The 15,781-nt window shown below is 61.1% G+C and overlaps 1 protein-coding gene across 5 annotated transcripts in view; it reads right to left on the reverse strand.

The window, feature by feature from the left end:
- Nucleotides 1-1,955: 1,955 nt before the first annotated feature.
- The window catches only part of SGCE (sarcoglycan epsilon), an 83,122-nt gene continuing 69,296 nt past the window's right edge, over nt 1,956-15,781 (reverse strand). For 3 of the 5 annotated variants that reach the window (XM_052000196.1, XM_052000195.1, XM_052000192.1), the window contains 7 exons: nt 15,390-15,552; nt 13,051-13,262; nt 12,282-12,308; nt 11,472-11,660; nt 6,604-6,647; nt 4,882-4,916; nt 1,956-2,223 (listed from right to left, as the gene is read on the reverse strand). In XM_052000196.1, the coding sequence (XP_051856156.1) occupies nt 2,173-2,223; nt 4,882-4,916; nt 6,604-6,647; nt 11,472-11,660; nt 12,282-12,308; nt 13,051-13,262; nt 15,390-15,552 (721 nt within the window). In that variant the 3' untranslated portion in view covers nt 1,956-2,172. The remainder of the gene's footprint in view (nt 2,224-4,881; nt 4,917-6,603; nt 6,648-11,471; nt 11,661-12,281; nt 12,309-13,050; nt 13,263-15,389; nt 15,553-15,781) is intronic. The other 2 variants (XM_052000193.1, XM_052000194.1) reach the window with 2 other exon arrangements.

A 15,781-nucleotide genomic window follows, 5' to 3' on the forward strand; every position in this document is an offset into this window, starting at 1 on the left:
CCCAGGCCCTTTGTAAGACTGATTATTTTCCTACCCCGAAGGACTCTGTTTCTCTGAAGATCATTGGCGCCAATAATGTTGAGGGTGGGAAGGAACCCCAAACGGTTGGGGGCCGCAGACTGGTGTCACAAAGTACCTCAAAGGAATTTGCAGACTTGAACCGGTCTCCAAGTCTAGGGGTTTTTGTCATTGCCAATTGAAGTGGGCTAAATTCCAGGAGAATTTGGCAAGGAACCCCGGAGCAAAGAGGCACATTGATCCAGTTCTTCATCTTACAGATCTGCCCATTTTGTAGCCTAGAGGTAGAACCACCGAGTGGGCTCAAGGATTTGGTTAGCACTGTCCAACAGAAGGTAACTAATTAAAGACTAAAATTAAGACTAATCTAAGGCCAAAAGACTTGAAATCATTGACAGAGCTAGAACAATAGTCTCAGGATCCCTAATATATCTTCCCTAGGGTCTAAGGGAAGAAATACTATTCTATTCCTAGGCCAGAAGACTTTTACAATCTTTGACAGAACAATAGCATTCAGGGGGCCTCAGGATCAGATTCCAAAGCCAGAAGATTTAGAATCGCTTGCAGATTGTCAGAACAGAAGCCCCCTAAGGTCAGGGGACCTGAAAATTATTGCTTTCTCCCCCAGAAGCCATATTGCATCAACAACATGAACATTTGTCGGGGGCCAAGACCTAGTCGCAGGGAACCTTAACAGAGACTGCCTCTTCCAGCTTCCCCGAGCCAGACGGGGCTTCGGACGTCTCCGGCCCTCCTCGTGGAGATGGGAGGAGGGAATCACCAGACAGAGAGCCGAGGTGGATAGAGGCAGTGATGTTTATTGATGTTACAAGTCAGAGGTGTCTCCAGCAAACCGTCCTGTGTCTGTTCCTTTTATAGTTCTTTTCCCTCCACCTGTCGTTCACCAATCGGGGTAGAGACTCCTCCCCAATCCCTCCCCGAAGGAGGAGCCCATCCTTTCTATGCCTCCCCGCCACGGGCCAGGTGCCACCACTTCAGCGTGGTAATTAAGGAATCCTGGGTTAGGGTGGGTCCTGGCACAAAGGAGTCCTCAACTCACTCCAGGAGGTTCAGGTCCAGAGCCTCTCACAAACATTAAATTAAACATAAAGAAATTAAACCTAAAATGGGTTTACTTAAGCCAATGAAAGTGCAGAAAGTGTCCAAGTCTGAGCTTGTTGGTGATCAGTCCTATGAAGGAAAGCTTGCCCCGCCCCCAGCTCCCCAGGAAGCCTGGGGTCCATGCTGCCCAAACGTGTGCAGACTCTGGATGACCGACCCTCAGAATAAACGATCACAAGGTCCCAATATGCATGTGGACACCTGTTTCCTTCCCTTTTTTGCCTCCCTCCTCTCCCTCTGTTCACATGGGGAAATCACACCCTCACCGTGCCCACTATAGCTTGGGGTTTGCAGGAGAGACTTCTTCCTCCCGACAGCAGCAGAATCACACTTTTGCCTCTTGACTTGGACTCCAAGCCTATTAGGCACCTACTAGGTGTTTTGTTCCACCTTGCAAACGCCAGACTGAAAAAATCCAAGCTATTCTGGATGGGTCAGCGTCCCTGCCTGGAATCCAATTCACTCGGGTGTCATGGCACTGCACCCCCACCCCCCTGCCCCATAGCAGTCCTCTTCAGGAAGCAAGGACCAAGAACCCCCCAAAGGAGCGACCCGATGAACGCTCCACGGCTGCTGTCCTTTCCTTCCCTTAATGCCTTCTCTCTCCAGCTGCGGTCAGCAGGCGACTCCCAGACACCCAGAGGTGCTCTCTCCCAGGAGGGGCCCTGGGTCTGCTCCCTAAAGTGGGGCAAAGGGTTGGTCAAATCACACTAGAAGCCATTGTTCTGAAATCCAGAACATCATTGCTTCTCTCTGCTCTAGTCCCCCCTCCCCCCCCCCATATGTAGCTGAAATCACAGGAAGTTTCAGGATAGTTTATCTTTATTAATAAGTTTATTTTAAAGATCACTTTTAATGTAACAAATATAAAGTTATTAATGTCGTACAAATTGTCCAAAATGTCCAAAGTACAAAAACGAGTCCGTTGGTTAAATGCTCCTCGTTCGGGGACCCGGTGGGCATGCACTATCCACCAGCAAAGCTCATGCACCCTTTGGATGAACGAGGAAGAACAGCGGGAGGCGGCTGGGATCACAGATCCATGGCTTCGGTCAGCTTCCGCTCTTCAGGGATACCATTTACCTGAAACGCAAAGAGCGCGCTGAGGATCCCCTCGTGCTGCTTCCGGGAACTGAGCCGGCTGCGTCCCGAGAGAGCGGGGAGACAAGAAGGAAGCGGGGCGGCCACGGCCCGACACTGGCTCAAAGGGAAAAGGCAAATTCCAGGAGAGCGGCTCCCGCCTCCGCTGCCCCGGGGAGCTTCTGGTCCCACTCCCCCAGCCCCAGGTCACAGATGAGGAAACTGAAGTCTCAACAGTCACAGAAGCGCTAAGTGGAAACTCCGGGACTGGAACCCGGGCCCGCGGCGCCCCAAACCCCACGCCCGAGGCCCTGGCTGCCGCTCCGAACGCTGCTCATCACTGAGCACCGGCATGTCCCGGATTCTCAGGCCCCTGGGGAGAAGCGCGTCCCGGGCAAAGGAGAGCCGGTGGTGGGAAGCTGCGTCTGGGGACGCCCCTCAGCCCGCGCCCTGCAAGGGCATCTAGGCGTGGCTGCGAAGGCGAATACACGTGGAAAATGGCCCTCCCCAGTGTCGGAGCCCCCCTACCCAGTCCCCGGCAGCCCGCAGAGAGCAGGAGTCGGGGTGACTCCCCCCCTTCCTGTCCATGTGCCATCTCCCCCCGGGCGCGGCACTGGCCCCGTGTGAGTGCGCGCCGAGGGGCTGAGGGGACAATCTGGGGGCCTCAATCTCAGGCTACCCCCTCCCCCCCGGCCCTCGTGGCGGCGAGCAGAGGCAGCTGCCCCGCACAGGCGCCAGGCAGCCTGGGAGAGAAGGGACAAGGCAGGGCCCCACCCCCATTCTGCTCCCGGGGTGCCGCGGAAAGGCCACCCGAGTCAGCCCTCCCTGGGGCGGCTTCAAGGCTCCTTCCCAAGGAGGGGGCTCCTTGAAGCTCGAGGCTTTGGTGATTCCCAGAGGGTCGGGCCCCGGCCACTGCCTCGGAGGATGTCCGGCCCAGGGTCCAAATGGGGGAGGGACTGCCCACAACTGGAGGTCGGTCTGAGGAGGCAGGGGAGCTGAAGACCGCAGCGCGGGGCTGACGGGGACAGCGCCGCCCGCAGCGAGGACGCCGAGCCCCGGAGACTATCGGTCCCCATCGCCAGCAATGATCTCTGGTGAGCGCGCCCACCCCCCAATCCCCCCAGCACGCGCCCGTCTCCTCAGGGACATCCGCCGTCATTCCCGAAGTCTGCCCGCCATCCACTTGGGAAGGAGGCGGCGGGTGAGGGAGTGTCCCGCGCCCAGGACTCCTGGAGGTGGGCGGGTCACAGGGGCGGGGACGCCGCTTCGGGGCCCCAAGACTGCAAAAAGTCTCCCTGCTCCTTAGGAGGCCCTGCGGTGCGGCCCGAATCAGAGACCCCGAAGGCCGGGCCTCGTGGGCAGGGCCGCAGCGGGCACTGCCACGCAAGCCATTTGAGAGCAGGGGGACAGAGGCCAGTCAGGGAATGGCGAGGCGCTCACAAGGCTGGACATGGAGCCGGGGGAAGCTCCGGCATCGGGCGGGGAGAGGGGAAGGACGCCGCCCACACTCAGCTGTGCCCACCCCAGGGCGGGCACAGGAGGGTGCGGGCTGGAGGCACTTGGGGAAGATGAGCCCAACACCTCTGGGGGCCTCCCCCAAAAGGGGGAGAGCGGAGAGGGGGGGGGCTGGATGTCCCTGAGAGGCCAGACTCGGGCCGGGGGTCCAGAAGGGGGAGGGCTGGCGGGCTGGCCGTCCCCGGGAAGCCCGACTCGGGCCTGGGGCCCAAACTGGGCTCTGCAGGACGTTTCCCAAAGAAAACTGGCAGCCAGATGGGAGGGACTGGAGAAAGGGCATCTTTGTGCTGGGGGGGGGGGGGCAACGGGGACCGCAGGCATCTTACCCGGATTCTCGGGCTTTGCGCAGAGCTCCGCCCACGCTCCCCTCCCCCACAGAGGCAGCCCCACATCTCCGCCTCAGTTTCCTCAGCTGTACCTACCTGCCCAACGGCCTGGCCCACAGAAGGGGCCACGCCCCCGGTGCTCTCCTCCCCTCTTCCTCCCTTCTGCTGCCCCCCCCAACATTTCCAGGGCTAGAACCGAGCTTCCCGAGATACCGCGTTTGCTGAGGGACCCACTGACCAGTGGCCGATCAGGGAAAAGCCGCTTTTCACACCCCCCCCCCCCCAGGGCTCGCAGCTCCAAAAGGGGCCGAGGAGATGGGGACTGAGCCCCTCCCCAGACACCCCCCCCCCCCAGTTTGCCGCCGCCTTTTCTCGAGATGCTCCCGGGGCATCGAAACCGGAGACTCACGGAGTGAGTCACAGTGGGAGATGAGGGCTGGGCCCAACCCTGGGGACCTCACATTAAACGTTCCAAGACTCAGTTTCCTCATCTGTAAAATGGGGACACCTGCCCTCCCCCTCCCTCGCAGGGATGAAGTATGAGTTATTGGGCTGGATCCAGACATCCTTGCTTTAAAAATTCAGTCTAGACATCACGTGTTGGGGTGATGGACCCCTCTCCCCTATTCCCTCCTCCCACCAGAAAGAATCTGAAGGAAGCTGCCACTGGGGGGCGCCTGATTGTCGCTCTGGCTCCCCCTGCTGGGGACATTTACCAGACAAGTAGCAATCCACATTGGGGGGGGGGGGGCTGCCTGGGACGGCACAAGGTTCTCACCCCTTTGGGTCAAAATCTGGATAAGGATTTCATGATACTTGCCTCAAATCTTTGAAAAGTTGCCATACGAAACTCTCCTTAAAGCCCCGAAAGCAGGAACAGAGAAGATGGTTTTAAATAAAAACACCAAACATGGAAATCGGCGCGCATTTTCCTAATGGCCCCAGGGGGGCCCTTCTGCCACCCGGGGCCAACTCGTCTCTGCCCCGGAGGCCGGGGGGCGCCTGAGGGAACGGGCGGGGGGGGGGGGGGGGGAGAGAGACTGTGTCCGGGCGGGGGGGGGGGGGGGGGGAGGGGGAGACTCTGTCCAGAGGCCGGGGGGCGCCTGAGGGAACGGCGGGGGGGGGGGGGGGGGGGGAGACTGTGTCCGGGCGGCGGGGGGGGGGGGGGGGGGGGGGGGGGGGGGGAGACTGTGTCCGGGCGGGGGGGGGGGGGGGGGGAGGGGGGACTGTGTCCGGGCGGCGGGGGGGGGGGGAGGGGGGACTCTGTCCGGGCGGCGGGGGGGGGGGGAGGGGGAGAGGGGGAGACTCTGACTGTGGCGGGGGGGGGGGGAGGGGGAGACTGTGTCCGGGCGGCGGGGGGGGGGGGGGGGGGGAGACTGTGTCCGGGCGGCGGGGGGAGGGGGGGGGGGGGACTCTGTCCGGGCGGCGGGTGGGGGGAGGGAGGGGGGAGGGGGAGACTCTGCCCCGGAGGCCGGGGGGCGGCCACGGCTGAGGGAAGGGGCGGGGGGGGGGGGGGGGGAGGGAGGGGGGAGACTGACTGCGGCCAGGGGGGAGGGGGGAGGGGGAGACTCTGACTGTGGCCAAGGGGGAGGGGGAGACTCTGTCCGGGCGGCGGGGGGAGGGAAGGGGGGAGGGGGAGACTCTGCCCCGGAGGCCGGGGGGCGGCCACGGCTGAGGGAAGGGGGGGGACCCAGCCTGGACAGCCAGGCAGGGCTTCAGCACAGGTAGTGCCCACCAGCAACTGCCAATGAGGAGGAAAGCCAGGAGTACCAGAGGAAATCCCCCCCATGAGAAGGGCACTGCCCAGGAATAAAGGACTGGGGGAACCGGACAAGAGGAAGAGCCGGGCCACCCTCCCACTGCCCAGCCTTGCGAGCCCCTCTCAGTGCAGCACCCTCTCTGCCGAAGGACCCTCGGGTGCCCACAGCAGCTGCTCCGCTACAGTGAGCTCTGGAACCCTGGCCCCCATAAACAGAGCAGGAACCTGGGGAGGGCAGACCACCCCCAATCACGGTTTCACCTTCTCAGTCAGCAGTGGCCTGGAAGGCCGAGGCTCCTGTCCTAAACTTACCAGCCAGGTACCCGGCTTGCTGGTGCCATCCCCTCAGCCCTTGCCCCACTGACAACCGATTGATCCACACCATCTGCCCCGGGACTGATCCCCCCCATCTGCCCCCTGGGACTGATCCCCCCCATCTGCCCCCTGGGACTGATCCCCCCCATCTGCCCCCTGGGACTGATCCCCCCCATCTGCCCCCTGGGACTGATCCCCCCCATCTGCCCCCTGGGGCTGATCCCCCCCATCTGCCCCCTGGGGCTGATCCCCCCCATCTGCCCCCTGGGGCTGATCCCCCCCATCTGCCCCCTGGGACTGATCCCCCCCATCTGCCCCCTGGGACTGATCCCCCCCACCTGCTCCCTGGGGCTGATCCCCCCCACCTGCTCCCTGGGACTGATCCCCCACCCAACAGATTCGCCCCATCCGTGCCCTGGCGTAAGGCACCCAGTGACTGGTGCTGCCCGCGGGCCCTGGGGTACTCACCGGCCGCCTGCTGCTGTGGGATCTGAGTCTGGGGTGGCAGGTTCCTAAAAACAATGAAAGCTTTTGAGTAAAAATGTGCAGGTTTCCATGGGCAGCCCCAGAGCAAGGAAAGGGCAGCTGGAGTTCTGTAAGGGAACAGGCCGGTCCCGCACAGTTCCAATGGCAGGGCACATGTGCCCGGGGCCTTTCATCCCGAGAGCCCATGGCCCATCCAAACCCCTTCCCCACCTCCCCCGCCACAACCCGAGGCTGGCAGCAAGCCCCTAATAAGCACTTCCCACGGAGCAGGACTGTTCTAAGCACTGGGACACCAAGACAGAAAGGAAGTCAGCCCTGCCCTCAAGGAGCTTGCACTCTGCCTGAGAAAGGCAGCAACCAAAAAGGAATGGAACAGGGGGAGGAGGAGGAGAGGTTGTGGGGAGGGGGAGGAGAGCTTGTGGGGAGGGGGAGGAGAGCTTGTGGGGAGGGGGAGGAGGAGAGCTTGTGGGGAGGGGGAGGAGAACTTGGGAGGGGGAGGAGAGCTTGTGGGGAGGGGGAGGAGAGCTTTGGGGAGGGGGAGGAGGAGAGCTTGTGGGGAGGGGGAGGAGAGCTTGTGGGGAGGTGGAGGAGAACTTGGGAGGGGGAGGAGAACTTGGGAGGGGGAGGAGAGAGCTTGTGGGGAGGGGGAGGAGAGCTTGTGGGGAGGAGGAGGAGAACTTGGGAGGGGGAGGAGAGCTTGTGGGGAGGGGGAGGAGAGCTTTGGGGAGGGGGAGGAGGAGAGCTTGTGGGGAGGGGGAGGAGAACTTGTGGGGAGGGGGAGGAGAGCTTGTGGGGAGGGGGAGGAGAACTTGTGGGGAGGAGGAGGAGGAGGAGGAGGAGGAGAGCTTGTGGGGAGGGGGAGGAGGAGGAGAGCTTGTGGGAGGGAGAGGAAGAGAGAATGGGAGGAGGGAGAACCAAGTTTTCCTGGCAGGTAAAACCAGAGGTTGTGCCTTACAGAGGCAGCAGCTGGGCTTGAAAGCGAGGGGAGGGGGAGGGGGAGAGCAGGCAAGGCCACGGCTCCAGACCAGGTGCAGCGCTGGCTCCTCGGGCTGGAACCCTGGGGTCTATGGGTCCCTGGAGACCTTTCTCGCTCCTTAACGTGCTGGGGTCTAATACTGTGGCGCGGCAGCAGAGCCTCTGGGCCGGCTGGAGCAGAACCGCCTCAGTGGGGGCCCGTGAGGGATGTTCTGTGGCCCCGGAGCCCCCCACGATGGGCCTCTATGTGGAGGGGGGCTGCCCGAGGGTCTGTGGGCGTTGGGAGAGAACGAAGAAAAGGCGAGGGTAGGAGCAGGGGGCGGCCGGGGCTCTGAAGCCCGGGCTGGGGCCGGAGGGGATGGAGAGCAGAAGGCTGGTGCCTCCCGGGGTGCCCGAGCTCTCGCCCAGGAAACCAAAGCATAAAAACCGAGCAGAGGAACAAAACCCAAGCATTCCAGAGGAGAGCTGCCCAGCAACCGGGCCCTAAAACCCTGAGCGTGCTTCCAGCCAAATGGGCTTCTGTGAGCCCACCCTGGCCACCCCCCAGAACAGCTCGGGAGAAGCCCCCTGGGAGGGGGTCGGGTGCTGGGGAGGAGGGAGGAAGGGAAGGCCCAGGGCCCACTCAGCTCAGGCCTTGCAGGGAGGTGGTCCCACCGGCTGGTGGAGGAGTCTGGCGCTCAGCTGCTGCTGGGAAGGGGTCCCAAAGGCCCTCCCGCACTCCACAAAATCTGACCCGGGTCCCGACTCTCGCGTGCCCGCCTGTGCTCTCACTGGGGGCCACCAACGTCCCAGAAGGCAATGAGACAAGTCCAGAGCCGACCCAGGCTCTTGTAAAGCTGTGGCCGACGTGGCCGATGGAGGACGGCTCCTCTTCGCCCCCGCACAGGGCACAGAGTGCGGGGACTGGAGCCAGGGAGACTCATCTTCCCGGGTTCGAATCTCATCTCACAAGTCCTAACCTGGACACGTCTCCTCGCCCTGTTTGCCCCTCGGTAGCATGAGCCGGAGAAGGAAGGGGCCAAGGTCTCCAGTATCTTTGCCAAGAAAACCCCCACGAGGTCATGGGGACTCAGACACAAATGAAACAACAGAGCGGCCCCCTCCCCCCGTGATCACGCACGCCCGTCCTGGCCACGGTCCAAGGGCAGTCGCCATGAGGGTCGCGGCCATGACCTACGGGGCCATCCCCGTCAGCAAAAAAGGGCGAGGGAGAGGGAAGGGGAATCCTCGGTCCTGGGGCCCCACAGTGTCGGCTGCTCCGCCACTGGCTGTTCTAGGAGCCGTTTTCTCCTTTATCCCAGAGACCGGAACTCAGGAGCCTTACCCGGAGGTCACAAGTCGCTTGGGGAGCCAGAGTGCTCCCAGAGTGCTCCCAGAGTGCGGTTGGTTTTCCTTTGTGATCCGACAGGGTAAGAGTTTAAGAAGAGGATTCTGAGAGTCTGGGGAATTGGCCACAAGGACAATCCATGACACAAGAGTGATCAAGAACCCGTTGGGTAACGACTACCCAGAACAAACCACGTCTATCAAGAAAAGTGAAACTTTACTCATCAAGTAGACATGATGCACAGAATATTTAAGCTTCCTTTTCCACCTGCTGTTGGCAAAAGAGGGGGCAAAACTGCCTTTTCAGGCACGTATCCCAAGCCCGTCCTGTTCCCGGGAGGCCGGCCCGTGGCGGATTCGGCTGCTAAGCATCCACAAGACCTTGTCATTGTGGGCAGCCTCCCCCTCCTTAAGTACGCCCAACCCCCACTCCTGGCACGGGCCCCCACGTGCACACAGCGCGGCAGGCCCGGGCACCCGCTGCTACGGCATCATGGGAGGGACCCCGAGCGAGACAGCCATGTGAGGATAACTTCCCTCGATGCTCCTCCCGGCTACCGCCCTCCCGCCCTTACAGCCGACGGCAGCCCTCCATCCCTTTGCCCGGTTTCCTCAGCAGGAGCCACGCTGGCCAGAGCCCACCACTCAGGGCAAAGAGGGACCCCTTGATCCCTCTGCTATCCCAGGTAAGCCTTTGAGATTTACTGCACTTGGTGAAGAGTACCGGGAGGAGCAAGGAGCCCCGCCAAGAAGAGAAGCTCAACAAGGGAGCCCCTCCCCACTGAGTGCGAAGCCCTCCGAATGGGAAGGCTCTGCGGGGACCGTTTGTCACAAAGGGGACTCGGGAGAGATTCAGGGAGGGGTAGCTGCTTCCTGCCCTGGGAGAGCGAGTCCAGGAAGGATGCGGCCGCCCACTCGCATGTTCAGAGTCTGAGATGGCAAGCAGGAGCAATACGAGATCATGGCTATGGTCGGCGTGGTGATGGACCACGGGTCCGCCTTCCATCTCCCATGGAGCAAGCCCTGTGCTTTCCACCCCGACCGGCACCCCCTCGACATCCCTTTAAACAACGGAGTGCTCACATCATGCAACTTGCTTCCTCTCCCCATGTCGGGGGGCCCAACACACACTGTGCCCCACCTCAGGCTCTGAGGAGTTGAGGGGTCAGGTTCATAACTTAGCTCTAATGCACAGTCCTGTTCCAGGGCCAACTTTGCTTGGGCTCCAGGCCCGGGGACCCCGGCTGTGTCTCACTGCCCGAAATCTGTGTGGCTCCAACTCCTGGGATCTGTAGGGGGAGGGAGGGAGGGACGGCGCCAGATTGAGAAGCTTTAGCTGATGGGAGCGCCAGCCCCCGCCCTGCCACCGGCCAGTCTGATACCAGGGGCGACTAACCAACTCTCGGTTTGCCAACATAAAAATGAGGAAACGGAACGAGCCTCTGAAATCCTCCCCAGCTCAAAGAGCGCCAAGCCTCGGCCCCGATGCCATGATTTCCAGGGCTGGCAGGGGCTCCCACAGGGATCTCTGTTCTGCGGCCCAGCACTGCTCAAGCTCTGCCTCCGGGAGACCAAGTTCTTGGGACCCTAACCTGCCGCAGTGTCTCAAAGGGAAAATGTGCTTCCCTTGCAGACAGTTTCCAGACATCTTGTACAGAAAAGTGAGAAATGGTTTTCGCAGCATCTTCTGCCTGAATAAGGGGGATCCTGGGCCCGGAGCCAGAAGCTCGAGTTCAGCGCGCCCGGGGAGTTTGGAGGCTAAAGCCCATTCACAGAGATGTTCTCAGACCTCACACGGGTTCCACAGACATGGAAACTGCAGCAGGCGAGCCGGCAGCCAAGAGGCCGAGATCCACGGCCCAGGGAGCGGGGCAGCGAGCAAGGTCGGTCTGGGCAAGAGCCCGCTCGGGCCCAAGGAATGAGGCTGCCGCTCCCTGCCAGCTCTGGGGAGGCTGGGACTGCAGAAGGCCACCTCCTCCCCAACCCAGGTTTGGGGAAAGCCCGATGCCCCCTGCTCTGAGAAAGAGGTGGATGAGAGAAGGAAGGGAATGCTGCGAAAGAGGGCATTGGAGCTCTTGCCAAGAGGGAAGCCAGAGGAGGAAACGAGCATGAACAAGGAGATGGCTGCGGCCGGCTCCTGCCCAGGGGCCGGTGGAGGCTGGGGCAGGCGGCTGATGGCAGAGGCGGGGCTGGGAGAAGGTGGGCACAGAAGAGGCAGCATCCCATCGCTCACACACGGTGGGAAATTCCCCTTAAAAAGCTGAAGCTAAAGGGAGAATCACTGAGATGCAGAGGCTCAGAGAACTGACTCCGGCCTCTCTGGGGTCCCTCCAGCTCAGCTCCACGCACTGAATCCTGGGCAGATGCGACCGGCCTTGGGCACAGAGCACCCTAATCAGGCCCCTAATCAGGCCCCATCCCACACCCGGAGCTCCTTCAGCCGCCTGCCGGTGTTCTGAAGCTTTCCCAGCGGCCCCGGCGGCTCTGGGGCAGAGCCCGGGCAGTTCCTGCCGAAGCCATCGCTCCCAGCCAGCGGCGCTGCTACTTACGACTGGGCTTGCATCAGCGGCATGCTGGTGTTGTCGTAGCTGTCCGCGTGCAGCGGGGGGACGATCTCCCCGGTGACCGGGTGGAACACGGGCAGTGTGGACAGGGGCCACGCGATTTCCCGGTTCTTGGACATGTCCCGCAGCTCCTTCGTAGATTTCTGGATAGCGCTGTGATGAACCAGCTGGATGCTAGGTCAGAAGGAAGAAACAAGAGTCATTAAGAGTCACGGGCTCCCCCGGACAGGAAGGCCTGAAAAGTTATGGAAATCAGAACAGAGATTATTGCATTTCAGGCTTGCTAGACTACCTCTGAAATAGGAAACATATTTAGCAAAGTGTCCGGTAGGAGCTTGAAATAGTCATCTGGCTAATCTCGAGAACCAGGATCCTTGCGGCAAACTAAACTGCGGAGCGGCGCTGGCGGAAATCTGGGCCGGGAGCGCGGGCCTCCTGCTCTGGGGCCGCTCTCTCCCGTTCTTACACAGACCCTTCCTTCCTGGGGGCATCTCCCGATGCGCAGAAAGTCCGGGGCGGGGGAGCTCTGGCTGGAGCTCGGGGGGAGATCTCTGCACTAGGGGGCTGCCCTCGCTCCACTCTTTCTGAACGTCTGCACTGGAAAGGGGGGCGCCTGCCTGGAGTTCTTTTGGGCCTGGCTCTCCTGTCCCTCCGAGGTCTCTCTAGTTAACAAAGCAGCTCTGGCAGTTGGAATAAACTATGGAACAAGCGCCTGACACACATGGATGAAGCGTGGAGGACTACGGAGAGATGGAGGTCAATGGGAACAAAAACAGCAGGAAAGAAGACACTTACTCTGGGGTGTACATGTTTCTCTTTTCCCTAGAAACAAAACAAAATGTATGAATTAAATCATAGCATTGATATCGGGAACATCAGAACTATGTGCTGATGGCGGTCGAGCGTGAGGTGGAGAGGCCGCGGAGGGCGCACACAGAGCCGGGACTGATGAGAGACGCACACGGAAAACAAGAAGCTGCGGCCTGCAACCAAGAAAGGCGGAGATGGGATGGAACTGGGTGACGTGGACGATGGAGGGCGGGCGGCGCTGCTCGCTGGCTCCCTGCCTGCTTCCTCGGCCTGCGGCCGCGTGGGACCCACGGCTCCAAGCCTGTTCCCGCTCTAACCTCGGGCTCCCGCCGGCCGCGCGGAGAATCCGGACCGACAGAGGCCGCGCGGAGAGTTCGGACCGACAGAGGCCGTGTGGAGCGTCCCGGCCGGCAGAGTCCGCGCCGAGCCTCCGGGCGCACGGAGTCTCTGGCCTCGAGACTGCTCCCACGTGGCCACTGCCTTTCCGTCCACGCCCAAGTCGGAGCGGGAACATCCTTGGGCCCTAGCTGGCTCTGGAGGGGCTGCCTCACTGCCTGGGACTGCGCAATGTGATCCGAATCCTAGGTGCACTGAGGAGGGTCTACGGTGAGTGGGACATGGGTGAGAGGAAACCACGGTTTCCGCTGGTTTGGGAAGAAGTCTGCGGCCCGGGAGCTCCTCGGGAGCGGGAGCTGGCTGTGGTGAGTGGAGGAGCCGGCCCACTCTTCCCCGAGCGGGAGGCCGGAGTACTCACACGCCTTCCCGGCGGCAGCACATGATGTAGGCGAGCACCAGAAAGAGCACCAGGGCCACGGCCGAGGGCACGGCCAGCGTGATGAGGAAGTCCGAGTAGTAATCTCTGCTCTTCAGCGAGTCCGGGGGCGGCCGGTACTCGCCCCCGTCCGGCAGGATGCCCTCCCCGCACACCACCTCTGGGTACGTGGACACCTGCTTGGTTTTGTCAACCTGCGGTGAGAGAAAAATGGCGACACTGGATTAGCTGCAGAGAGCCACGGGAGCCCCGGCCACAGAGGCCACGGGAGCCCCAGCTGCAGAGAACCACAGGAGCCCCCCATCCCCTCCCCCACCCTCTCCTCGCTGCAGAGAGCCACGGGAGCCCCGGCCACAGAGACCACGGGAGCCCCAGCTGCAGAGAACCACAGGAGCCCCCCACCCTCTCCCCCACCCTCCCCTCGCTGCAGAGAGCCACGGGAGCCCCGGCCACAGAGAGCCACGGGAGCCACGGGAGCCGCTGGCCAAGGACTGGGCCCCGCTGCATCCTGGAGCCAGAGCACAACCAGCTGTACAGATGGGAAATGGAGACCCATATGGGAAAGGCCATGCCCACGGGCACCCAACTGTAAGGGCTCTAAGCCCAGGGCCCTGTGCACTGGGCCATCTGGCCACCACCAGCGCCCAGTTGCCCAGAGACAGCAGACAAAGCAACCAGAAATCCCAGAAAAAGAGCCCCTTTCCACTTATAGCAAGACCCAGAACTCTGATGAGACCCGGAACTCCAGTGAGCCCCAGATGACAAAGAGAGGGGTCCACCAATGCCACAGACACATGCGGACCAGCACTAGTGTTCCTCCCCACCCCCCATGCTCAGACTGGGATTCCCAACTCGCAGCTGCAAAGGGCCAGCTCCCCAGAGCTCGCTCCTTGGGCGTCCTCTCCACAAGGGCGCTGGGCCCAGGCAGAAGACCCCCAGAGAGCTCACTGCACACAAAGGACACTCCACCATGCTCCTGCTCCCCCAGATTTTGAGCCCCAATTTCCTTGGTTCCAGAGCCAGCACCATCCTCCATATAATGGCCTCCAGGCATCCTAGCTAAAGATTTTCAGCTCAGAAAGAACTGAGGGCATTGAGTTTGAGGGACTGGGCCCAGGACTGACGGGATGAAAACACTGATGTGTCCCCTACATTCGTCATCTGCCTGAATGGGACTCGAGGGAGCCTGCTCAGACTGTCACTGAGACCGCAAGCCGCCCTGGGGACATCCCAAGGCAGCAAGCCCCCGTGGGAACCGAATTTGAAGGCACCAAGACGGGCAGCTGCCGGGCGCCTTTAAATCCAATTCTCGCGATGGCTCTTTTGTCTTGGCAGCTCCACTACCTGGCACGGTGCTGGGCACTCAGCAGACACTGGAGAAATGTGGGGCCGTGGGATGACTGAACACTCTGCTCCCATGGGGGGCCTGTCCCCTGCCCTCTAGCCTTCTCGCTGGGCAGAATGGAAGCTCGCCAGGGCAGCCTCTGCGCCGGTTTTTGCGGGCCCAGGACTTGGCGTCCACAGGAGGCGCCTCCCAAATGGGCGTTGGACTAACTTAACAGCACAAGACTGTGAGCTTTGAGCTGGCGGGATTGTTGAGTTCGAAGGGATCATTCATGCGGTGGGCAGGGAAGCTCCCAGAGAGGGGAAGGGCATCCCACAGGGAGGAAATGGCAAAGCCAGGGTTCCAGCCTCTAGGACTGGGCCTTGGGGTGAATTAGCCCAAGTGGAACCTCCCCTCCCAGCACAGCCCAGCCTTCTCTGAAGGAAAAGCTGGGCCTCTCAGACACAAGCTGGTGCCCCAGCCAGGGGAGAAGCTGTCCTTGATCCCCAAGGACAGTGGGGAGTCCCATCTTCTCCAGGACTGTCCCTTTTCTCCCCGAAGCCCAGGGCCTCCCTCTGCTGCTTAGTTTACCCGGCTTTTTCTTGTTTGTGCAGGAGGGTTGGCTGGTTGCCCCATCTCACAGGGAGCTCTTTGAAAGCAGGAACTCATTCTGTGTTTCTGTGTCTCCATGGCTTAGCAAAGTGCCTGGCATGCAGTAGGTGCCTAATATTTGTTAACTGACTGCCAACATCTGCTTGAGAAGAGACAGGTTTCCAAGCAACCAAGAAGCATTTATTAGCGCCTACATGGCCAGCACAAAGGAAGCAGCCTGCACTCTCAAGAGACTTAGAGTCTCCAAGAAGGGTCCATTCTCCAGCGAGGAATCGCATCTGAGACTTGGTGAGATAGACAGAAATACGGGCAGTGGTGAATCTGTTGGGAAGAGCCCCTTACCCCCATGAGCCCTCGCACCCTTCAAAGTGTCAGAGATACTTACCAGGGAAATCTTGCACCAATCAATATAAAACTGAGCTCGGAACTTTTTATCACAAGTTATAACAGGCTCCATTTCTTGGCTGCATCGCAGCTGGTTCTGTGGGTTCTCCACCTCCCGCAAACAGGAGGAAAAGGGGACGTCGGCACCGACCATCACATAGACCCTGGAGAGAGAGAGGGGGAGAGAGACGGGGATGGGGTGTGGGCTGGCTCTCAACCCAACGAGGGCACAACAAATCAGTCTCCAAAGCAGGTTTTCTCCTCAAATGAATGAGTGACAATTTGCTGGATCCCTCAGCAGAAGGTACTGACTGGCTGATGAGGGAAGAGGGGGCACAAGAGAGCTCCTTGCTAACATGTCATCCTGTGGACATACTGCATTATGGGGGAGGA

The sequence above is a fragment of the Antechinus flavipes genome, chromosome 5, assembly GCF_016432865.1.
Source record: "Antechinus flavipes isolate AdamAnt ecotype Samford, QLD, Australia chromosome 5, AdamAnt_v2, whole genome shotgun sequence".
Lineage (NCBI taxonomy): Eukaryota > Metazoa > Chordata > Mammalia > Dasyuromorphia > Dasyuridae > Antechinus > Antechinus flavipes.